This window comes from Chanodichthys erythropterus, chromosome 6 (assembly GCF_024489055.1).
Source record: "Chanodichthys erythropterus isolate Z2021 chromosome 6, ASM2448905v1, whole genome shotgun sequence".
Classification (NCBI taxonomy): Eukaryota; Metazoa; Chordata; class Actinopteri; order Cypriniformes; family Xenocyprididae; genus Chanodichthys; species Chanodichthys erythropterus.
In genome coordinates this window covers 27,991,512-28,017,649 of record NC_090226.1, presented here as the reverse complement: position 1 = coordinate 28,017,649, position 26,138 = coordinate 27,991,512, and the positions used below count along the sequence as shown (strand labels likewise).

At 36.6% G+C, this 26,138-nt stretch overlaps 1 protein-coding gene and 1 long non-coding RNA gene across 4 annotated transcripts in view; one reads left to right on the top strand and one right to left on the bottom strand.

The window, feature by feature from the left end:
* LOC137021184 (uncharacterized) overlaps window positions 1–3,643 on the top strand; it is a 4,818-nt gene extending 1,175 nt beyond the window's left edge. The window contains exons 2-3 of the long non-coding RNA XR_010895296.1: window positions 1,063–2,496; window positions 2,716–3,643. This is a non-coding gene — a long non-coding RNA (uncharacterized lncRNA). The remainder of the gene's footprint in view (window positions 1–1,062; window positions 2,497–2,715) is intronic.
* Window positions 3,644–10,819: 7,176 nt separating this feature from the next.
* On the bottom strand, window positions 10,820–22,738 carry bmp7a (bone morphogenetic protein 7a). Of its 3 annotated transcripts, none has more exons than XM_067387429.1 (8): window positions 22,339–22,738; window positions 17,504–17,696; window positions 16,919–16,924; window positions 15,232–15,374; window positions 13,410–13,625; window positions 13,161–13,237; window positions 12,962–13,072; window positions 10,820–11,212 (listed from the first exon to the last, which is right to left on the bottom strand). In XM_067387429.1, the coding sequence occupies exons 1-8, from the start codon at window positions 22,733–22,735 to the stop codon at window positions 11,063–11,065; spliced, it is 1,293 nt and encodes a 430-aa protein (XP_067243530.1). In that variant the 5' UTR covers window positions 22,736–22,738; the 3' UTR covers window positions 10,820–11,062. The 3 variants fall into 3 exon arrangements, with proteins under 3 accessions (XP_067243530.1, XP_067243531.1, XP_067243529.1); XM_067387430.1 differs by having other exon boundaries at window positions 13,161–13,222; window positions 13,386–13,625; window positions 22,339–22,603; XM_067387428.1 differs by lacking the exon at window positions 16,919–16,924 and having other exon boundaries at window positions 22,339–22,735.
* Between the last annotated feature and the right edge of the window lie 3,400 nt (window positions 22,739–26,138).

Below are 26,138 nucleotides of genomic sequence, written 5' to 3'. Positions count from 1 at the left end.
TTAACCCTTGTAGCAGTCACATGCACTGTTATTATAGAAAATTTGTAGCCATAGAAACGCCCTGACACGGGGGCAGACTGAAGTTTGTAGACTAAAAGCTGGTGTGAGGCAGGTCGTCTGGTGCTGAATGCTGTTATTAGTGTACCATTAAGTTATCAAATTGTTAGTGAAGAGGCACTTATAAAGTATAGAGCACTGTTTCCACAGCGTTACACTAGGACAAAAAAAGAAATGATCCAGCAGTTAAAGGAAATATTAAGAAACATTAAGAAGAAGCCATGCAATAAAGCTTATTTCTATAAAAATAACACAATACATTGATATTAGCCCTACCCACCATGTCATGAAAAACAGTATTATGTGTTTTTGCATAAAATCAACATGAAATGCACTTTTTAAGTAATCTGTTGTATTTCTGGGTGAAACAGGATATTCATAGAGAGAAAATGTAAGACAAGGCTTGATTTCAAGACTTGAGTCAAGTCTTTGGAGAGAAGGCATTACAAAATAAGAAGGATAGACTGTAGTTACTCAATCGTTTCCTTCACAGACTTATTAACTTAGTTATTACATTTACATAAAAGTTTACAAAGTCATTTTTTATGTGAAATATCATGGACTGATGAATAATGAGACCAGGAACATGCATTAAGACAGGTCTAATTAGATTTTATGTTGAATTTAAAGTCATTTTTGTTTGTTTTCATCAGCTGATACAACAGTGGTCATATATTTATACTGACATCTATTGGCGTCAATGCAGCATTACACATAAAGCTAAAATTGTCATTGCTGTTGTAGAAAATTCCCATGCGCAATTAATTGTCACCCAATATTTATTTATTGTTCCCATTGCATGCATATCTGAAAAAAGTGCCTTCTAAAAGTAAAAAACAGTAAGTTGCATAATATACTGCATATTTAAGTTTAAAAATGTTCTCTTTTTTTCTTTTTTGCATTTTACGACTTAATATGGTATAGCTGTTGCCAAAAGGTTTCATTACAAACAGATCAATCTATAATATAAGCTAATTTACATTTTCTCTCTTTTTTCTTTTTCAGAAATTCTTAGCACTGAAAGCCACCCAACAGTTCTCCAGTTAGTGTGATACCATAATCTCCTTAGATTCCTAAATCAATTTACCCATCACAACAACTCAACAAACTATTGAAACCTTGAATGAAGCTGAACTCTAAGCATCCAGCAAGAGTTGATCCCCTAAAAATAATGTTTTCTGAAATCATCTCAAATGGTCTTTCCCATTAGCAAATTTCCACCGTAAACAATTCGTAAACTGTTCTTGACATTTTCTCGACAATCACTAAGCAAGTCATTTTAAAGAGAGAAAGAGGAGGACAACAGATTATTTCTGTCAAATGTGATACTGTACAGTCTTTGTTGTGCTCATGGCAAAAAATACAGGTTCCTTCTCGGTTTTAGAAAATTGGGATTCTGTACCAAATTCCAACGAACAGTCATCCGAACACGTTTTTAAAACACCTTCACCCTTTTGGAATCAGGAATTAATATTCAGAAGACCTAGACATGTCCGGGAATCCACACCTGATATTGTCACAGATGCATTTAACTTGTATAATTACAGGTGTGATTTAGGCTCTGTCACAACTCCTGACATCTCTTGTGTTATTGGAGCGAATCAGATCCACCCTTCACTGAGTCAGAACCCTACTAGCAGTAGATATCTGCCTCCTTCAACAAAATTATTTGTGACTGACCCAAATACGCTGCATAGTATTGGAAGGGGTACTTCATACTGGAGTTATTTAACTCCAGAAGTTGGACATGGACTTGTCAAAGATTTCAGAAAGCTGCAAAATCCACAAATCGACCCATCGTCAGCTTCATATTTCTATACAGGGGTTGTTAGGGATGTTCTAAAAAGAGATATTCCAACTGAAGAAGTCAAAATGTGCATGCAAAAGGAGAGACCAAGGTATTCACATTGGTACCACAAACCACAAAGTCAAAGAATCTGCTCCAAAAGAGACAGTGAGAGACATTGTCTGAAAAACAACCCACTGCTAGGTTCTCTACTATATACAGATTCTAATAAAGAACATTTTAAACAAAACACAATGTACAACCATCACCAGCCACTTGATTTGAACCGTTCTACTCATGCTGTGCCTGAAGAATCAAAGTGGCAAAGTGAAAAGCAAACAAGAGACGAGCTTCCCCTACTGGTCTGGAGAGGAGATGCAGAAAAGCACAATTACCAACCGAACACTAGCACACCCTCTAAATCCTCCTCCTCTGCCCTATGGATTCTCCGTCGCTTTGTAGAAGGCTCTTTGGTGGAGCTTGAAGGTGGTCGACTGAAGCGGGTGGAGGATTTAAGGACAGAGGATTTGGAGCAGTGTGCTCAATTACATCCTGAGCTGATGCTGAAACGTTTCACCGTGTTAAAGATCACACCTTCACAAACACCTGCGCTCTCTTGTTTGCATGTGGAGATTGAGCATGACCACTCACTGGTAAGCAAACACATGGACAGAAAATACTTGTAATATGCAGCATATTGAGGAACAAGTAAATCTTACTATTCCAACCATCTTCTGTGAAACACAAAAGATGTGTTCTGCTAAGGATCTATTTTTTTAAACACTAAATGGAAGGACATAAGGAGTAAATTATGATAAAAAATTATTTTAAATTATAATGTCATTTTCAGGTGAACTATTTTTTCTCTGCAGTTGTCTCTGGAGGTGAGTGAAGAGCTGCCTTTCTTCGTTTGTGGCCATGGCTGGTCCTCCTGTAACCCTCAACACACAAGTCAATCCTGCAGACTACAATGCCACCAACTAAAGGTGGGTGATGTATGCTTGGCACTGACGCATATGCCCGCATCTTCATCACAACCTGCCAATCAGGGCCTAACTGAAGTGGGTGGAGATCACTTGCTCCCGAAGTGTCATGCCGAAAAGAAGCCCACACCACAGATAAAAGATAGTTCAAGAAAGAGACACTTAACAGCACCTGAGTTCAGGGAAATTTCTAAGATACACCACATCAAAGATTGAGCAACTAAAAGCTGAATTACATATTGATGAATTATAATAAAAAAGTTTGTTTTTTTTATTATCAGAATTACATTCCAAAAATTGTTTTATTGTACATAAGTCTGTGTACATTGAAACTGCCATCTTTTGCATATATGTGCATGTACAGAGTAACTGCAATGTTACCAAATCAATTACACTACCATTAGTTTGGTGTCACTGAGATTTATTGTCACACTTTATATGAGGTTCACTTTGTACTACTATGTGCTTGCATTCCCAAAAAAATAAAATAAATAAATAAATAAAAATGTTAGGTACAATGTACTTATTGAGTTTATGTTGTATTGCAAACGCCTTTGCTGCTATTGAGGTGGGATACAGTATGATTAAAGGGTTAGTTCACCCAAAAGAAATTCTGTAATTAATTACTCACCCTCATGTCATTCCAAACCCCTTTATTTATCTTCAGAACACAAACAATAGTGGTTTAGTCCAAATTTGAGACACATTCGCTTTATATGATGAACAGTCTGAATTTAGGCTTTTATTCACATATAAGCATGCATCAACTCACATATCAGTTGTGGTAAAAGAAAGCTCAAGCATGTTAGCTTGACGTGCGAAAATATCTTCATACGTGTTCCGAAAATTAATGAAAGTTTTATAGGTTTGGAACGACATGAGTGTGAGTAATTAATGACAAACTATCCCTTTAAAGGGTTAGTTCACCCAAAAATGAAAATTCTGTCATTTATTACTTACCCTCGTGTCGTTTTACACCCGTAAGACCTTCGTTAATCTTCGGAACACAAATTAAGATATTTTAGTTGAAATCCAAAGGCTCTGTGAGGCCTCCATAGGGAGCAATGACACTTCCTCTCTCAAGATCCATAAAGATACTAAAAACATATTTAAATCAGTTCATGTGAGTACAGTGGTTCAATATTAATATTACAAAGTGACGAGAATATTTTTGGTGCATTAAAAAAAAACAAAAATAACGACTTAGTGATGGCCGATTTCAAAACACTGCTTCAGGAAGCATCGGAGCATAAATGAATCAGTGTATCGAATCATGATTCAGATCGTGTGTCAAACTGCCAGCGGCTGAAATCACGTGACTTTGGTGCTCCGAACAGCAGATTCGATACACTGATTCATTTATGATCCGATGCTTCCTGAAGCAGTGTTTTGAAACTGGCCATCACTAAATAAGTTGTTATTTATTTATTTTTTTGGCACACCAAAAATATTCTTGTCGCTTTATAATATTAATATTGAACCACTGTGCTCACATGAACCGATTTAAATATGTTTTGAGTACCTTTATGGATCTTGAGAAAGGAAGTGTCATTGCTCCCTATGGAGGCCTCACGGAGCCATCGGATTTCAACTAAAATATCTTAATCTGTGTTCCGAAGATTAACGAAGGTCTTACGGGTGTGGAATGGCATGAGGGTGAGTAATAAATGACAGAATTTTCAGTTTTGGGTAAACTAATCCTTTAAGGTAAGGATTGGTGTTATGGGTATGTTTAAGGGTGGGAAAGGGTCAACAGTGTAATTATAGATGTAATTACAGCTGTAAAAAATACAATGTAAAACAATACAATGTAAAAACAATAAGTGCACTGTATCTGTCACAGTTCTTCAGTTATTTTCAGTTTTCATGGACTTTTAGTTTGTTTTCATTAGTTCCTGTGTTCCTTTGTTTGATTTCCCCAATTATCCTTTGTTTCTATGGTTACAGGTTATTAGTTTGTTTGGTTCAGCTGTGTTTGATTAAGTATCTTGTTTGAATCTGCACTTAAGTTCCGTTCTTTTCTCAGGTCACTGTCAGTTGTTGTTTGTGTACATGTTTACACACTGTTACGCCTTATGACCTGCTTGTGGATTAAACCTTGTTTATTTTGAATCTGCCTTCATCTGTCTTCATCTTCAGTATTATGACAGTATCAAATGATTAATTTAAATATAAAGTGGGACCAGATGTATATTTTTTAAATATTTTATTTAGCAAGGATGCATTAAAATGATCACAAGTGACAGTAAATACTTTTACATTGTTACAAAAAATATATACATACTTCAAATAAATGCTGTACTTTTGGATGTTCTATTCATTAAAGATTCCTGAAAATATTAAATAAATAAATCATAATTTCTGCAAAAATATAAAACAGCACAGCTGTTTTCAGTATTGATAATAATAAGAAACATTTCTTGAGCCAAATCAGCATATTAGTAATTAGAGTAATGGCTGCTGAAAATTCAGATTTGCCATCACAGGAATGAATTACAATTTAAAAGATATTATAATAAAACATAATTATTTTATAAAATGTAATCATTTTTACAATATACTGTTTACTGTTTTGTTACTGCAGTTTTGATTAAATAAATGCCATATTGGTGAGCATAAGATACTTCTTTCAAAGATGAAAAAAAATCGAATCAACCCCAAATGTTTTGAACAGTAGTTTATTTATTTACAAAATACATATCAGACCTTCTTACAACAAATTCCATATTTAAAAAACATTTGTATTACAATCATTACTTTTTTTATTTTTGCAGTGTATAATTTCCTGTAAGCTCACACACTGGTATAAAGAAAATCTTAAAAACCCTGTGCAAATATCTTTTTTGGCATTGGACTTAATTTTTTGTTAGCTTGGTGGTAATCTATTTTCTATGGAAGCCCGTTTCCGCCACTAAAAAAAAAAAAAAAAAAACGCCACTTAAAAAAAAAAAAAAAAGCCACTAAAAAAAAAAAAAAAAGATTAATTGCGACTTTTTATCTCAGAATTGCGAGTTATAAAGTCAGAATTCTGAGATATAAAGTTGCAATTGCGTGATATAAAGTCAGAATTCTGAGATATAAAGTCGCAATTGCGAGTTATAAAGTCAGAATTCTGAGATATAAAGTCGCAATTGCGAGTTATAAAGTCAGAATTCTGAGATATAAAGTCGCAATTGCGAGTTATAAAGTCAGAATTCTGAGATAAAAAGTCGCAATTGCGAGTTATAAAGTCAGAATTCTGAGATATAAAGTCGCAATTGCGTGATATAAAGTCAGAATTCTGAGATATAAAGTCGCAATTGCGAGTTATAAAGTCAGAATTCTGAGATATAAAGTCGCAATTGCGTGATATAAAGTCAGAATTCTGAGATATAAAGTCGCAATTGCGAGTTATAAAGTCAGAATTCTGAGATATAAAGTCGCAATTGCGTGATATAAAGTCAGAATTCTGAGATATAAAGTCGCAATTGCGAGTTATAAAGTCAGAATTCTGAGATAAAAAGTCGCAATTGCGAGTTATAAAGTCAGAATTCTGAGATAAAAAGTCGCAATTGCGAGTTATAAAGTCAGAATTCTGAGATAAAAAGTCGCAATTGCGAGTTATAAAGTCAGAATTCTGAGATATAAAGTCGCAATTGCGTGATATAAAGTCAGAATTCTGAGATATAAAGTCGCAATTGCGAGTTATAAAGTCAGAATTCTGAGATATAAAGTCGCAATTGCGAGTTATAAAGTCAGAATTCTGAGATATAAAGTCGCAATTGCGAGTTATAAAGTCAGAATTCTGAGATAAAAAGTCGCAATTGCGAGTTATAAAGTCAGAATTCTGAGATATAAAGTCGCAATTGCGTGATATAAAGTCAGAATTCTGAGATATAAAGTCGCAATTGCGAGTTATAAAGTCAGAATTCTGAGATATAAAGTCGCAATTGCGTGATATAAAGTCAGAATTCTGAGATATAAAGTCGCAATTGCGAGTTATAAAGTCAGAATTCTGAGATATAAAGTCGCAATTGCGTGATATAAAGTCAGAATTCTGAGATATAAAGTCGCAATTGCGAGTTATAAAGTCAGAATTCTGAGATAAAAAGTCGCAATTGCGAGTTATAAAGTCAGAATTCTGAGATAAAAAGTCGCAATTGCGAGTTATAAAGTCAGAATTCTGAGATAAAAAGTCGCAATTGCGAGTTATAAAGTCAGAATTCTGAGATATAAAGTCGCAATTGCGTGATATAAAGTCAGAATTCTGACTTTATTTCTCGCAATTGCGACTTTATATCTCAGAATTCTGACTTTTTCTCACTACTGTGAAACGTTATTTCTCACAGTTCTTACTTTGCTTGCGTTTCCTTTCATTGCGACTGACCATCAGGATTGCTGCTTTGTTATTATTATACATTAAATAGAGGACATCATAAAGGATTATTTCTAGCGCCGATTTACCAATAAAGAAATATTGAATTTACTGGAGGAGACACATATAGATTAGTCTCCGGACATATGCATTACGCAGGAATATGCATATATAATGTTTCCACGGTAACCTTGTACACAGCGTTTCAAGGAGAAAAAACAGCTTTTACTGCCATCTAGTGGGCTTAATACTAAAACAACCAATACCTATCATGTTTCATTAACTTTGCAACTCAAGGGTAGAAATAGAATCATGCAATTCTGCAAATTACAGTCGAGGTATTTGGACAATAAAAGTTGTTTTTAACAGAATGGATACACTAATGAATTTTACACGATAATAACAATATCATAATAATCATAAGAAGAAGAAGAATCAGCTGTGGCGGAGGCGCAATAAATCAGACAAAGCTGAAGTGGCACATTTTAATACATCCAACAGCTTCAGACTTCACTGCAGCACGTCTATCGTTGGATGCGCTGTTACAGACAGAGATACTGACCATCAGTTAATTGCGAGAAAAAAAGTCAGAATTCTGACTTTTTATCACGCAATTGCGACTTTATATCTCAGAATTCTGACTTTTTATCACGCAATTGCGACTTTATATCTCAGAATTCTGACTTTTTATCACGCAATTGCGACTTTATATCTCAGAATTCTGACTTTTTATCACGCAATTGCGACTTTATATCTCAGAATTCTGACTTTTTATCACGCAATTGCGACTTTATATCTCAGAATTCTGACTTTATAACTCGCAATTGCGACTTTATATCTCAGAATTCTGACTTTATAACTCGCAATTGCGACTTTATATCTCAGAATTCTGACTTTATAACTCGCAATTGCGACTTTATATCTCAGAATTCTGAATTTTTATCACGCAATTGCGACTTTATATCTCAGAATTCTGACTTTATAACTCGCAATTCTGAGATAAAAAGTCGCAATTAATCTTTTTTTTTTTTTTTTTAGTGGCTTTTTTTTTTTTTTTTTTAAGTGGCGTTTTTTTTTTTTTTTTAGTGGCTGAAACGGGCTTCCATAATTTTCTAGTGTACTTCTAAAAACTGATCAAAATAAACTTAGCATATATACACAAGAAAATATTTATGACATCATTTCCATCTCAGTGATGTATACATTTTTTTGGGTGTAATAAAATGCTCTCTAGAATGTATTTCTGCATTTTGTAGCATGTATATAGTATGCAGAGTACTCTCTGTTAGCTCTCCCGTTCAGTTGTACGTGACTTCATGATATAAATGGATGCCACTATAGCTGAATTAAACATGCAATATAATGAGCGCATAACAATAATGTAGCATACTACTGCTTGAACAATTTGCATAATGCATAATGTTTTACATCCTATTTGTAAAAGATAGTAGGCAGAAAATAAGTGTATGTAATATACTTGTATTCTTTTCTGAACAAGGGAGTCTATGTAATTCCTAATGCCTAGAGGGTTAATCATTAACATTCTCATGTCCACCCCATAAGCAAAAGCTCTCCAATAAAACAACACAAAACATCTAATTTAATAGAATATTTACATTTGCATTGTTTGATTAATGTGAAGGGGTCACTTTGTGTTTTTTTTTTTTTTTTAATATTGCAATTTTCATAATGATAAAACATATTTTCTGCACAACATTGAAAAACACAATGTATGGCATATAATATGTTTTTCAGTTCTCCAAACATCTGGTTTCGAAAGTCATCTTTTCCATCACTGGAGCCTCTTTTTAACGCACCACTACAATGTTGTATTGTATCGACATTATTAAGAACAGCTGCACGGGTCACATTTTCGTCTGCCAAAATCTATCGCACCTGCTCCTCTTTAGACAGTTTTATTCATTTCATTTTATCATTTGATTTATTCCCAGTGTTCAGATCATAACCAAATGCTCTCCCCTGATACCGCCCACCTGCTGGCTTGGCCGCTCTTCACAGGCAAGGACGAGCTAAGTGATGACTCTGATACTGCAGGTGGACACGTACTGCAATATTGACACATGACATGAGTTGTCAGACACACAAATGTTGGTACATTTCATTATGACGACTTACCATATGCAATGTTTTTATACTGAGCTAATGATTATTTATATTATTAATAAGTTATCATAAGGTGTTTATTGTGGTTCAGCATGTTCCTTCATTTAGAATGATTTGGTGTTGTGTGAGATCTTATCAGAAAATTATGTCCAATGCACCCAAAACTTTTCCATCCAACTTTTTTTTTTTAATGTGTATGCCTACTCTATTTAGTGTCTGATTAGAAATTACATCTATCTTTTTAGTCTTAATCAAGAAAATGTTAATGTGTTTTAAATTACATATTATATTACAGTAACTATAATTACTAAAGTACAACAAAACATTTCCTTTTCTTAATGTTTTCAGTTAGCATTCGGTTAGCAAGATAACAGCACAGCCTACTAGCTTAGCATAGCGTGCTAACTGGTTAAAAGCCCTTTTTATTAGAATAAATAAGATATGATAATGTGCTGATGTTTTTGATTAGGTATATTGAGGAATGAGGATCTTGCATTCACACTCTTGTATGACACTGGATTCATCAACAACAGAATGAGGGTCAGAACAAAGTATGCACATACACATATATTGAGTCTGACAGAAATTTAGCATGAGAACCTTTCTTGTGCACATAAGTATGTCAAAGTATTAATGAATGAAATCCAAAGTAATTGAAATATATTCACATGAAATCATTTGCCAATGGAGTAAACACAAAACTATGACTCTTCTGAAACCCCTGAAAGGCCAAATCCAGGCATATGTCTTTTTATTGACTGATAACTGCTGAGAGAAAACATGTGTTCTTTCATGTATGTGACGGAACCAAAGTGACTCCAAGACAAAACTGAATTTCATATTTTCTGCATTCCTGTTTAATCGAGTGCTAAACATATGTGAAAGGGTTTCTTGAATGTCCTGAAATAGTGCAAGAGTGAAAACATTGCTTCGACTCATCGTAACGGTCACCAGATCTTGTGTTGAAATACAGTGGGGTCTAAAACTCTGTGACCACATGGAATTTCTGTGATTTAACATCTCATTTAAACCTGGAAATAACCAAATTTTGAGGTAAAAATTTTAAATAAATATTAAAGTTTATGAATTCTCCCACTGAAGCACACAAGATGCTCTATTGCTGGAAGGGGGAAATACCAAGTACTAAATCATTCTCAAATTCATATTTGTTTACTCACATTGTTATGCTTATAATATAATTTTTAAAGGAAAAATATTAAAAAATAAAATCATTTTAATTTCACCAAAATAAAAGCATTTTCACTAGTGGTCTCAGGCTTTTTTATAAGGTTAGTCATGGCAGGATTTACATCCAGAAATTACTTAAGTGAATTATATACAGAAATCATGCTATAGTCTGTACAAGTGGTTTTGTAATTAAATCTCTATAGAGCAACGTGCTAAAATCAATTGCATCTTCCCTGATCAGTCTGGTTAAATCTCTGAGGCCAGTTTTTTTTCTCTCTCTCTGTATCTGCTCAAGTCCTCTTTGATACTCCAAACTTGGCTTTCTATATAGAAATGAAAGCCAGAACGCCACACACTTGACTCAGCTGTGGTCAACCTCATACAATTCCAGGAGTTTTGAGTTTTACATGAAAATGTATGCTTTGAGTGTATTCTCTTCTAACAGAAAAGTCCAGTTTTGCTCCAGTAATGAGTCTCTTTCCTCCCTGGGCACTTGATTGTCAAAATAATCAGTATTTGCATCCCATATTTTTTCCATCCTTTATGAATCCCAAAGGGCAGAAGTAGTGATTAGTGGCATCCGCAGGCTCTGACGACCATGTTGCGGTACTTTTTCAATATTACATTGGAACTGTCATCGAAGTACAAAACAGAAATACCGTGCAGCTGAGTTGGAGCACAGCAGGGCTTTGGGACTGTTTCTGGGTTTATGAAATGGACCTAGGAAGACCAGAGAAATACATGATTTGAAGTGAAACATTAAAATTATAACAACTGCAGAGCATAGGTATATAAATGTTTGCTAGTTGAATTAAACTTTTATTACTAATTTTCATCTCTTATACAGAACTCGACAGAGAGAGCTCTGCAAATTTCCACACAATTAAGGGCTTAATTAAGGGCACTTGCACTTAACCCAGACTAATCGTCTATCTAAACCCTGCTTTTTCGTTTGAGAGCGAAAAATGTCAAATAGCGATGAAAATTAGTTAACTGGTGTGAAGAAGAGACTGGTAATTTTTACCTTCATAATTCGAAAGCTCACTTTAAAAAATAAATCCATAAAATAACAGAAAAAGTACTGGCAGCTCATTACCCAGACATTATCCAGTAATTTTACAGACATTTCCGTTAACCCTAAAACACAATGAATACAGTACAGTACATTGTGCTCTGTTTACTATCAAGGAAAAACTTGATAGTAAAGTCAGCAGTATAATATGAGGATCCACAATGCTAGAGCCCTTATACAAACAAGTTGTGTGCTGCGTTCGTCCAATCAATGACACTAACACAGCAAATATGCAAATTCGAATGTTAACCCAAGTTTTAGGAATTTACAGTGTGAATGTCATTATATGAATACCCAGGATTAATTATTAACCCTGGGTAAATTATGAAACGTAAAGCAAGATAACCCAGGATTCCATTTACCTGGGGTTTAGAATAGCCCAGGGTTAACTATTTCAAGTGTGAAAAGCCCTTTAGAATACCATGACTCACACATTTTCTACCAGTGAGGTTTGATGTTATTGACGTGTCACCATATTTGAGTTGGGCCTTATGTACTTGAGTTGTTCAATAATTTGATTTGATTTGAGAGTGAATAACCACTTAAATTTTGTTCTGTTTTGCTCAGTTGATTTTCATTGTGTGGAAAAAAACAGCCAAAACATTTGTGTATCATCATGAAAGAAAGATAATTTGGAATGACATGTTGATCAGTAAATGATGACAAAATTTTAAAGGGTTAGTTCACCCAAAAAGGAAATTTCTGTCATTAATTACTCCCCCTCATGTTGCCCCACACCTGAAAGACCTTCGTTCATCTTCGGTACACAAATTAAGATATTCTGATGAAATCCGAAAGGTTTTTTTATCCTCCATTGAAAGCAAGGAAATTACCACATTCATTGTCCAGAAAAGTAGTAAAATCATCATTAAAATAGTCAAAGTGACTACAGTGTTTCAACCTTAAATGTTATGAAACGACAAGAATACTTTTTGCGCACAAAAACAATACAAAAATAACGACTTTATTCAACAAATTCATCTCTCCCCTGTCATTCTGCTACGCTATTATCGTTGCAGCACTTCCAGATTCTACGTCCGGCTCAGTATTGGCCGACGCCTGTTCACGTGGGCTGCACGAGGCATGCGTGTGATGCTGAAGCAGGAGCCGGCCAATAATGAGCCGTGTCGGACATAAACACGGAAACGCAGCACTGCGCAAACTGCGTAACAGACTGACAGGGAAGAGGAAAAATTGTGAATAAGTCCTTATTTTTGTTTTGTTCTTGCACACAAAGTGAATGTGGTAATTTCATTGCTTTCAATTTGTGTTCTAAAGATGGACAAAGGTCTTAGGGGTGTGGAATGACATGAGAGTGGGTAATTAATGACATACATCATTTTTGAGTGAAAAAAATGACATTTTTAATACATGTAAAAAATAATTGTGGGACTCACCAGTGTCTGTACAATAGCATGGTTTGTAGCGTTCATATAAGAGTTCAAAGGAAACACACATTCTCCTTCACAGTAGTATGCAGCATAACCCTCTGGAGCAATGATCCAGTCCTGGAAACACATGAAAGATGAGAAAGTTTAGAGGAGAGAAAGGCATACAATGAAAGAGAAGTCTGAAACGGGAAGGTCATCAGGGTACCTGCCATCCCAGATCTCTGAAGCTGACATAGAGTTCATGCTTCTTGCAGCCTTGTTTGGGGTCTACACTGGCACCGTCTGCAGAGAACAGGAGGATGGATAATTATATGTAGCACATTTGTATGTTTATTAGGGTTAGGTAGTTTGATGGTATGTCCCATTGTAGATATAAAAAAATAAATTGCATAAGGCTGAAAATTACAACAATGAACTAACACAAGATAACATTTTTTATTGTAAAAAGTGTCACCTGTGGCCTCGGCTGTCTTTAAAGCCACCTGGCTGGGTGCAACACCAGGTTTGGGGGTTTTAGAACGGTGGTGACCCCTCTGTTTGTTTCCTGATGCTGAGCGTACACTTCGGAGGTGGATTCCTGATGCTTTCAAAAACGCTACCATAAATGGCTGCTTATTCTGAGGTCCACTGCTGCCCACCAGACCTGCTCTCCTTGGGTTCATTCTTTCACCTACAGAGGGCGACAGTGAGTTTCATGATGACTAAGATAAATATTTTGCTTATGAGTTATCATGTTGTTCCAGTAGTTTGTTTTTTGGTGTCCAGAACAACACTGGAGCCCCCTGATGTTTTCAACATTTTCCAAAATTTCACAGATGAAAGAAAAGCATATAGGTTTGAAATTACATGACGTTGAGCAAATGATGACAGAATTTTTATTTTTGCCTGAACTATACCTTTAAAGGGTTAGTTCACCCAAAAATGAAAATTTCGTCATTAATTACTCACCTTCATGTCGTTCCCATAAGGCATTTGTTCATCTTCGGAACGCAAATGAAGATCTTTTTAATGAAATCTGAGAGCTTTCTGTCTCTTCACTGACAGCCTATGCAACTACCACTTTCAAGACCCAGAAAGGTAGCAAAGACATCATTAAAGTAATCCATGTGACTCCAGTGGTTTAACCTCAAATTTATGAAGCGACACCAATGTTTTGCGCAAAAAAAAAAAAATTACCATGTATTTACCACTTTTGTTGGAGATTTACATTTACATTATTTTGTAAATAAAGTGGTAAATTATGTTTTTTGTACAAACAATGCACTCATGTTGCCTCATTAAGGGCCTGCTTACATCTGGTCACTTTGTTTTCTCCGATCGGATACCTATCCCTTAATGAAAAGACCAGGTATAAATCGCCCCTGAAACGCATTCGAGAAATCATTCGAGAATAAATCTGATTGCTTAAACCACTTCAGGAGGTGGTCTGGGACGCATTCCAGTCAAAACCTAACAAGTATAAATGCATCTGGTTGTTGAAATGACATATGTAAATTTCACTTCGCCCAAAAATGCTAAAAAATAAATGTGTGCAAGTGTGTTACAGGCTAAATAACATGTTATAACCAGATATGACAGCGCTACAGCAACACGCATGGCCAAAGATGAACAGCTGAGTATCTCTTCAGCAAGCTGAAACTGCCGCAAATGCAAATGTCACAGATGCTCAACACACTATCATCTTCATTAAAAGTAATGAGACTAAATGACCTCACCAGTGCTGTTGCCACACTCTATCCTATTGCGGTCTTTGATTTTGAAATTAGCTGATGATCAATAAAATGCAGCTCACATTTGTTGCTTTCAGTGACGTGAACTTCTTTAAATCTGCATATAGCGTGGGAATTGAAGATCCGACTTATATCCGTTTTGTGGAGACACATTTATGTGGCCAAGTGTAAATGGAATAATTTTGATAAATCAGACAGCTATCTAATCAGTGAAAACACATGAAGTGACCAGGTGTGAACAGTCCCAAAATTGAGGTTAAACCACTGGAGTCACATGGATTACTATTATGAAGCCTTTACTACATTTCTAGGCTGTCAATGGAGGGACAGAAAGCTCTCAGATTTCATCAAAAAAATCTTCATTTGTGTTCCGAAGATGAATGAAAGTCTTATGGGTTTGGAACAACATGATGGTGAGTAATTAATGATAGAATTTTCATTTTTGAGTGAACCATCCCTTTAAGTGCTATTCTGCCATATGACCATTTGGGACGGTAATTTGGCAGGTTATGTTATAAAGATATCTTGATATTTAATGTTACCTACCATGTGCGGTTTCCAGAGAAAGCTGAAGTCCCAAGTTCTGACCAGGGTTTATGACCCAGTGGTTACTGGTGACCGTGAGGTCAAATACCAGCCATCCCTCTTCTGCCGCCCATACCACTCGTGAGTCCAGCAGGTACAGCTCCCTAAGCAGGGTCAGAAGAGGTCATATATGGGTCAATAGCTCTTTACTATGATAGAAAAAAGTGGATATGATGACCAAAACTATAAAAAAACACCTAGATTTTTACATTTTCTGAATAAAATAAGTCCTCTTTGCCCATGTAAACATATAAACGCAATTCTACTATATTTTGAGTGTTACTATGCGGTTGCTAGAATGTGCTGGGCACATGACATACAAATTGTCAATATTATAACCTGCTGAAAAATACAGCATAAACCCAGCATGAATTCTGAGCTGGTTTATTCTGGGTAGAGCTGGTAGAGTGCCGGTGTAGCTGGTGGACCAGCATAGTCATGCTGTTCTCAAGCAAAACTGAGCTGGAGTAGCTGGTCCACAGGTACTCCCGCTTCTCCTGCTGGTGACCAGCAAACCAGCAACCAGCATCCCATGCAGGTCCTAGCATGCAAAACATGCCTTATGCTGGTGACCAGCAATGCTAGCTTTTTCAGCACAGTAGAAATGTATTAAGCTTAGCTCACACAGAAGTCACTTTCAAGCTAAGCAGCTTCCTGGTCAATGCAGCAAATCTGCAAGACCAACTTAAACCTGTTGAGAAATCTTAAATGTCTCAATGAGACTTTCACTTCAGTGTTGTTTACATGTAAAGCATCATTCTTAATGCAGTCGAATTTGAGCATCATTAACATTAACATCATGAATTCTTCATGAGGTTTTCTTTGCAGACAAGGAAATGAGAAGCTAAAATGCCATCTCATGCCAGAACTTGTCCTTCTCAGATAAAGATAACACAAAATAAGCTCTATTCCATGAGATAAGAACTTGAGGTCTGGCTCATACGACCCATAAATTCAAAAACAACTGACGCTGCACAGGCAACAACATGTTTCCAAGACAGCTCAAAATTCTCTCTTATTAAATGTGACGTTACTTAAAAGACATCACATTGTCCTCCGGTGATGAAAACAGGGGGCTTCTAGATGGCTCTCCTGAACAATGACTTGACTTACAGGTAGGATTTCAGACCTTGAGGGCATCAGGAGACTAGGTGTCTAGTCGCCTTGCTGTCTGTGCGCATCAACGGGGCAAACCGTCTCTGCATGACAATGGGAGAGGTGCAGGAAGGATGATTCACAATGGGTGGTCTTCACAGGGAATGTGTGCATCGGGGGTGGATAATGCTTTAGTGTGCGTGTGATTTAGGACAAGCAATGGAGAACTTAAGAGAGACAGTCTGTCTGAGCATGTCTCACCTGGAGGACTTCTTCAGGTTTTTCACTTTATGGACACAATCAGAACTTTCCAAAGAGGTGTGATCAAGGATGAGGGATTGAAGGGGAAATCATTTTGAGTGGAGGAATGGGGTGTTTCTCCAGATGTCTGGGGCGGAGAACCTCCCGTCCACTTAGGACTTTGCATCTCAATAATTGACAGTAATGGCTTTGTAATGGCGGCTGCTCTCACTGCTTGTTAGCGGCCACACCGTAAATCAGATCGAGGAATTCTGTGGGAGCCCTGGCACTAGACATGTATGGTTGGGCAGACAAATCTCTCTATGTGTGTGGGTCCATCCCTCCCACATTTAGGATTAAAGTGTGAGTGGTGGCATATGTTTCATTTCAGACATTTCACTTATTTTTTTTTTTTTATAACTAGAGGCCTTTACATACTTCTCTATTAAAAACCCAACCAACTTGAATATACCAAAGTCGTGAATTAGCTTTTACATATCTGAAAAATTATATCCTTTACTCACAGCTGACGCAATAAATAACTAAACCATTAAAGGTCCAGGGCAAACAGATGCACATCCAAATTAAAGTCACCATGAAACACCATGCCCGTTTTACTTCCATAATCTGACATATTTTAGAATAGAACAGATTTTCAATGAAAGACATGATATTATCCATTGGTAATTGATTGGATCATGAAAGTGGGTGTTACATACCACAATAGAACAGAGGGTTGGAGGGGAGGAGTTGGGATTTGTCAAAAAAGAAAGTAACCTCCAAGAAGGAGCAATTAATTGTATTTTGGAATAGCATGCACTGAACAAGGAATGTTCGGGGCGATGTCATGGGCTGAATGGCTAAATTCTTTTTTCTAATGTATTTTGTAATCACATACCTTTTGGGCTGCTGTCGGAGCACCTGGAACACACTGACACGGAATGTCTCATTTTCATAACGCTCGTGCACAAAATCCTTGTAGATACGAAACTCTGCAGCAGTCACGGTTTCTCCCACCGGGATGCGGGAGAGGTCAAAGCGGAACTCTCTACGGTGCTGATGATACAAATGAAGGTCTTCATCTGGATCCACTTCAGAAAGAGGGAGATGAAGGAGTTAATGGGCAGTTAATATGTATTAAATGTAATTTAACTGTCTTTCGAGAACAAAAATTCTATTAGAATTTCATTTAGCTGCCATAGAATATAGAAATATCTATTCAAACTGCATTTTAATGTTTTTATAGCTATTTTAAGATAATGTGGAGTGTGTCAAAGTGTGACTTTCCTCATTATGTGGATACAAATACTATTTGTCAAAGTCAATATTCATTTTTCACCAATACTGAGTTTGTGGAGTGACTCCCCCAATCAATGTTTTCATTACCTCATATTTACAGGTATTTTGCATTGACGTTTTCTATGTAAAATGTCAGAATCTGTGCTGAGTGGGTTAAAAACTCTCGGTTTGGTCTCAATGTAAACTGCAGACTTTTGTCTCATTCAACTTTGCAGTGCCGCTGCCAACTAATGAGTATACACACTCACACCACAGCATAAGTCACCATACCAAGACTTCATTCTGTCAGAAACACAGTGGAGTCACACTGAACGCTTACGCTTGATTGCCTCACCCACATCACTGTGTCCAAAAAAGAAATGTTTGCTTCCATAAGCCAGTGATTGATCTGGGCGCTGGGTACCCCGGGGACTGAAGCTGGGGGAGAAACCACAGGCCCTGCACCCACCCACCATAGACTTCAATCACACACATGTGCCAACCACAAGAAAAGCTCTGTTAAATGCCTGGCCCGGAAACCAGTGGTGCCCCACGTATACATATACGTAATGGATACACATGCACATTCAGATAGTATATTGGTGGCTCAGATGGAGACTCCTTGCAACACTAACCTGAAAGACCTGTTAACTGTGGTAAATTAATCTAATTCCGTCTTGAGTAGCATCTGGCTTGTTCCAAATATTCTAGACATGGCTGACCACATCTAGGACAAGGTTGTTCCTATCCTGATGAGAAGACCACCATAGCACCAGCATATGTTGGGTTGTGGATGCTGGGATCATGTAGCTTCACCAAAGAAACCAGCTTGACCATTCCAGCATAACCTTCTGGACCAGCATGGAAATTCAAACAGTTCCAATCTAATCTTTTCAGTGGGGTAGGCCTCATTTCCTCTTTTGTAGGCAGTTGGCATCTGAATCTGTGTTAATCCACATTCCACACCCATTAACAGCAAGAGAGGCTAAAATAAAGTATCTCCATGCGTGCAGAGAGAAGAAAAATTATAATGAAGTCTTGGCCGACACAGACTTAACCCCTGTGTTGTTTCCACCCAGCCCTAACCCAGCTGAGGCCGTCCTCAGAATTTCCAGTCTGACGGTGGCATGAGCAGAACATTTCCTGGAGGTATTGTGCTGTTTTTACAATGCTTGATGTTACAACTCATCTTTGAGTACCACCCACTCCAGGTTTTTCAAGTGACCTCCTGCAGGTATGCATGGAATCAGTCATGATGATTCCTCATCTTTTCATGCACATCTTGTGCTAGGGAACAGTGATGCATTTGAGACTTTTCCAACAGCTAACTATCTTGCGAGAGCACGATTACTGGGGGAAGCACTCTGAGAGGAAGAACTCTGAGGTATGTGCATACTCAAAATAGCGAGTCATTTGTTTGACCGCAATTAAACAGTGGAAAGAAAAACATGGGTATTTTATAGAGGCAATTATTGCTTGTAAGGTTTGGTGCGTTTATGTGAAATACCATATGATGCAATGATCTGCGCTCAGATATGCATGCTGCACCATGTGCTGTTTTCTTACACTTAATTCTCGATCTGAGGACAGGAATGGGGGCCAACACACTTGGCAGAACAAACAGTTTTAATTGCTATAATCTCTGTTGAGTAAAAACAATCATACACATGCAGATGTAAGCCTTTTTCATTGTAGGAAATGCGCTATTAATCAGATTCAATCACTATTTTAATCAAATTAATTACATGACATGACAACCAATCAGTTAATCAATCACATATATCAATATTTGCTTAGACAAGCCCCCAACAAAATTATTCAAAGATAAATAGAACATTGAATAAACTTTACAAATAGTGGTTTTAGAAGTTAACAAGAGAGCATTCTATTGTCTCAAATGCTAGGCTAAATGCTAAACATTGTTTTCTGAAATGGATGAAAAACTAATTGGGGGTCTAATCAGCTTTTGATGCTGAGGCAAGAGATCTGAGGTAAGATCTGCTTACTTTCTTCAAAATCAGCTTATGAACATAAACGGGTGAATTTGTACGCTGCTTGTTGTGCATGCTTCTACTTTGAGTTTAGAGTTGCAGGGAATTTGGATTAACAATTCACATAAGGGATTGCTGTTCATTTTTGTTTGGTTATGATAATCTTGGTTGACTATTTATCTTAAATGTAAACTGATTAGGTCTCTGCTGCAGCCTTATGTTCCATGTCAAACACTTCATTTAATTGAGCTTTTTTGGTTGAAAAACATGCCAGTCTAAATGTACTATGCCAAATAATGCGAAAGGTCTTGATTCCGATAAGAAAGGTTGTGGAGGATTTTTACATTTTCATTAGTAGAAGCATCAGTGTCTGTGTCAAACTTCCATGTGAAACACATAAACATGGAAAATGGGAGTCATTTTTACCACAAGCTGCTCTATGAGGTCACAGCCAGGTTGCTGGAAAACCACAACCTCTTTGTAAATTAAAGCTAGAAAAGGAAAGTTTGGGAAACATTTATGTTAGCTTGACAACGCATTGTTTAAGATTTTAAAATGTATTTTAGTTTGAAAGTAAAAACTTGAAGGCCATATAGGCCTTTGTACTCCACAATATGAAAAGGAAAACGTTTGTCAAGACAGATTCAGATAGTTGGATTGAAAAAACCTAGGCTGAAAGTTTAAAACAGTTTGAATGCTACAGAAACAGATTGCGCAGATTGAAGAAAGGTGTAAGTTTTAAGGCTGTGTGCTTATACTCTTTGGCAGTTTGAAGAGAGATTTCAGGTTTGAAAGGATACATGTTATTGTCTACCTATGGAGGTTGCAACAGTGGTTACTTGACAGGCTGGTTGATTGGTAGTTACTAGGGCCTTTAAAAGTGTTTCCTAGGATGATTTCTAGGTAGTTGCAAAGGTTCTACCTGATTGCTACGTGGTTGCTAATGTGCTTTGAGTAGTTGCTAGGGTGTTCTGGGTGGGTTCCAGGGTGAAATTATTTTGCCAGTCATCAAATAGAAAACCCCGTCCAACACTGATTCTAAACACATCATAAGCCTGCCTTCTCATTAAATGTGTAAAACATTTGAAGAAATTAATTTGATTTAATTCTAGAGCATTGGAATACTGTTTTCCTTGTCTGAGGGAAACAAAGACAGGAATTGGGTTTATGAAATGTTCAAGGAAGTCGCTGACCGGATATTGCCCTTGTGGACTTAATAAATACACACTCTGGCAAACAAATTTGCATCATTAGTTTCACACAACTGCATTCATGTCCACATCTCGGAATAAAATTAAAGCTTAATCTTTTAAATATTCAGCATCTCTTTCGACCACACACATACAAGAGGTCTGGTCTTGAAAGCAAGAGTGTTTGGATGATGTATGTGACCCTCCATGTCTACTGCCCTCAGCACTCTCCAAAAAAATGCCTCCCTAAATCCTAGTCATGCGAAACAAAGCCCCATTAAACCCCATGTCTCAGAGCTTCGAGGGGATTCTGTGGAAATCGGATACACTGTTGCTGCCTTTAAATTTAACTACACATTTAAGTAAAGTTAATATATTACACACACACACACACATATATATATATATATATATATATATATATATATATATATATATATATATATATAAGCATCACATTTTTTATCTCTCTGAAATGACCGAGATTACTGCAAAACATATATTATTTGTATGAAAAATGACTAATGGTCAGCTGCTATCCTAGATCTGGGCATACGTTTGTTGAACACATTTGAAAATTTGACTGCATTGACACTATTGAATGAGAACTGAGCTGAGCTGGATGATGACATCACTGTTTTCTGCAGAACTGCTTTATAGATAATTTAATAATTGAAGATCTTTACAACTTTACAACTGCATCAACACCGAACTAACTTCAGCTAAACCATGACACTGTTTTCTTGTAGAGCTGATGTACAACCAAAATGAACTCTGTTTGCATCACTGAATCATTTTCCTATCACTGTAAAGCTGCTTTGAAACAATCTGTATACTATATAGATAAATAAATTATATATATATATATATATATATATATGAACACCTTCATTTTATAAAATAAAGAAAATTTATTTTTATAAAAACATTTTTTTTTAAGATAGGCTACTTAAGATATGAGCTATGATTAATAACATACATAATCTCATTTTTTATCTAAATATAGTTTAGTATATACAAATGTAAAACTAATTAAAGTGCTTTCGCAACTAAATAATCGCAAATGATTGCGTTTACATTTTTTTTCCCTTTTTTTCTTTTTTACTATAAAATACTTTATTATAAAATAAAGGTTAAAATATATATATATATATATATATATATTATTGTCATTACCAAAGTCATCGTTCTTAATAACCCAAATACAACCAATGGTTCTTGATAGGAAGACGGTTTGCTGAACCTAAAAAAAGATTATATCATAATATGCTCACCCAGATTTACAAAGCTCATCACCATGTCGGCATCGCTGAGAAAGCGACTGTCCTGTTGGGTCATCATCGGAGGTCCCGGGGTCGTGTACGCCGGTTCATAAGAGTACACAATCCCGCTGCGCTGATCCCCGTCCTCCAGGATGGCGTTATACAAATCCAGCATGTACATGGGAGCTGCGGTGTGTCTCTCGTACAGAAGCGGACGGGGCCGGTGCGGCAGCCCGAGGATGGAGAGGATCTCCCGCTGCATCTCTTTGCGCTCCTGGCTCTTCAGCCGCCGCTGGATGAAGCTGGACTGAATGTCATTATCCAGGGTGAAGTTAGCTTGCATTGCGTCCGCGAGCACACTGCAGCCACACGCGACTATCAAAGTTGAGATCAGCTGCACTGGAATCATATTTAATAACTTATTCTTTAAAAATAATACTAAAGAATAAGTCCTCGGTTGATTAGATAACTTGAAGTCTTGCTACTTCGTTTGATTATATAACTTGAGCTGATTTCAGATATACTGAACGTGTTGAATAATCCAGTCCGGAGATAAATCCAGCATGATCTGTAATGTTGCATTGATGGTCTCAATGCTTCTGCTGATGTCTACACGCTTTAAATAGCCCGCTGAAGACCGTGGGTGGGGCGCGCGCACATGGGCTGTCTTTTAGTAAACAACAGCATAAACATAATTTTGTCTTAATTACTACTGGCACATTTTGTGTAGCCCACGTTATTATAATTAGGGATCAGTTTTACTCTTTGTGATAGCTCGATGTAAATTGCTGGTCCTTTTTATTAAATAAGCAAGAAAGCAAGCAAACAAACAAATAACAATAAATTATTTTTTTTAAGACAAAGGCTCTGGTCATGTGACTCTTTACACAACCTAAAATATACAATTTGCATTTTCATCTACAGTTGACATCTCTGAAAAAAAAAAAAAAAGAAAAAAAAAATAGCGCTCTAAAGTTCTAAATCTGTACGAAGTTCTTTCTTCTGCTGACCATAGATATTCAGATAGATGGAGATATTTTCGAGAATGTGGGTAAACAGCTTCTGGTCCCCATTGACTTCCATAGATATAGATATAGATTTAGATATAGATATATGGCAGTCAATGGGAACCAATGTTGGTCACAAAGTCGGATTTCATATGGGGAACTTGGCAGCCATAGCTTTCTTCAAAATACCAGTCACAGTTATTATTACAATAAAATGAGGGTATCTCTTAGCCACTGCAGATATCAAAATAGAAAGAAAAAAATCACTAAAGATTCCGTATTAAGGCATTATCGCTTTACAGTTAGTAACAATAGCTGTGGTATTTTAGCAGAAACTGTCAGTACCCTGATGCATTTTTGTAAGTTTAGTTGACTGTTCTTGCTCAGTGCCATAACAGAACTTTTATTTTCTCAAAGTTAATAATTGCAGCTTTATCCATCTGAGCACACAATTACCACCTGACCTGATCAGTGAAAACATTAAGCACATCCTTGACCTGTAGCCTGCCACAGGGTGCCATGTTACATTCCCTGTCTGCCTTGATTAGGGAACAAACATCAGGCAAGTCATGACAGGACCCTGTTGGGGACTCTGACAGTCAATAGAATGGCAGCTTTAGCATGGTCATCTGCCATGTTGCTGACCACCTGTTGTGGTTCAGGCCCCTTTTCCCTATGCCACTATAGAGAGCAGCCCAGAGACAGCAGTCTGGCAACCAGCACCACCCTCCTGCTGTGTTTCCAGTCTGCGTGCACCCGCCAGCCTGAGCCAAAAGGTCAAACGTGTCCCACACCCTGGTTAGCTCATACGTACTGCCCATGCTGAAAGGCACCAGTGATCTCACCAGCAACTCTCTTTGTCCTACTATTAGTCCTTCCCAGACACTTTTCCTCTGTAGACCTGGGCTGTCGTTGGGTGAGGGATGATGGTTGGGGGGTTGACAACCCAGAAAGTTGTCCTGGGCCTTGCAATGAGGGCAGCTCCCTAAGGTTATTGAACCCTAGAAGAGAATGGGCCAACCCATAAAAATGACTGCATACATCCATGATTATTTTACTATAAAAAAAAAAAAAACATATCTGTCTCTCTTTGAAGCCGCCTCTCCTCTTTTCGAGATCATAATGTGTACTTAAATTGGTAGGATCTGCTGTGTGTTTATTAAATGTAAACTGTCAGGAAATAATTGCACTGCTCATTTGGATTCGTTGTGAGAATAACAAGACATCGACTTTGATCAACATGATTTAACCCTGTAAATCCTAACACATAATAGCCAGAAAATTGGACTTTTTTTAATTGAATCTTTAGACCTTGGTATATGTGTTGTTTGTTGAGGCTTTTTTGGCTCATATAGCATGATGTAGGAGAATATGGAGCTCATACTCATACATAAGTACATCCATAAGTAGGAAAAATGCCACACTTTTATCCAGAGGCACAAACTGAGCAAAAATAGTCACGCAATTGCGAGTTTATATCCCAGAATTCTGACTTTATCACGCAATTGCGAGTTTTATATATCGCAATTCTGACTTTCGTGCAATTGCGAGTTTATATCTCAGAATTCTGACTTTATATCACGTAATTGTGAGTTAATATCTCAGAATTCTGACTTTATTATCACGCAATTGCAAGTTTTATACATCGCAATTCTGACTTTCACGCAATTGCGAGTTTATATCCCAGAATTCTGTCTTTATTTCACGCAATTGCGAGTTTATATCCCAGAATTCTGACTTTATATCACACGATCGCGAGTTAATATCTCAGAATTCTGACTTTATATCATGCAATCGTGAGTTTATATCCCACAATTCTGACTTTATATCACGCAATTCTGAGTTTATTTCTCAGAATTCTGACTTTATGTCATGCAATTGCGAGTTTATATCTCAGAATTCTGACTTTATATCACGCAGTTGCGAGTTTTATATATCGCAATTCTGACTTTCACGCAATTGTGAGTTTATATCTTAGAATTCTGACTTTATAACTCGCAATTACTGTTTTTATTTTTTCATTTAGTGGCGGAAATGGGCTTCCATAAAAAAGTAATGTGAAATTGATGTTTATAACAGTCTAGCAGACTAAATACATAAAATGTATAAAGTTGTTATTCTCTTTTGCACAATTATATGTCTTAAGATTTTAAAATGCTTTTATGATCAAAGCTCTTTAGTTTTTTTATTGGGGGTGGGGATGGGGGGAGGATGAACTTTCCTCAAACTCATATTTGATACTCACATTTAAACATAATTATGTATGGATCAATTACCTAAACCTAAATTGCTTCAGTCAAGTAAAATATTACTAACAATATAAAAGTTCATACATTTACTTTCTAAAATAACAGTAAAGATTTCAGAGAAAAGAGACACAATAACGGATGTATTACAATTGTACTAAAAGCCTTTTACAGCTAAAAAGTATAAATCACGCCTGATGTACATTGTGTACAACAGGTTTTCCAGCAAAGTTTAGATCATGTTGATGATTTTAAATATGATTCACCTTCGGGTTTTGCAATATGGTTTTAGTGTTTACAAATTTAAATAATGGAAGCGAAGAAATCATAGCTAGCAAAAACATGCATTTTCTTGTTATTTGTGAAATCCTTTCATTTTGGTCAGTGGTTTTCCTCCCATTCTACCAACTAACCCCATGGACTTTAAGATATTGAGTCCTCTCCCTAGTTAAACAAGCCAGAAATTGTTGAACATTAGGCTAACATGCGAACAGAGTACTCAAACAAAGGCGATTGACAGGTGGGATCTCTCAAACATGATCATCTACAGAAACTGCAA

Excerpts from the sequence above, each read along its gene's own strand:
- bmp7a (XM_067387429.1), bottom strand. The coding sequence starts at position 22,735 with ATGATTCCAGTGCAGCTGATCTCAACTTTGATAGTCGCGTGTGGCTGC. Across the intron at positions 13,073-13,160 it reads TCAGAGATCTGGGATGGCAG|GACTGGATCATTGCTCCAGA; the intron begins GTACCCTGATGA and ends ATGTGTTTCCAG. Across the intron at positions 11,213-12,961 it reads ATGCTATTGTACAGACACTG|GTCCATTTCATAAACCCAGA; the intron begins GTGAGTCCCACA and ends TGGTCTTCCTAG.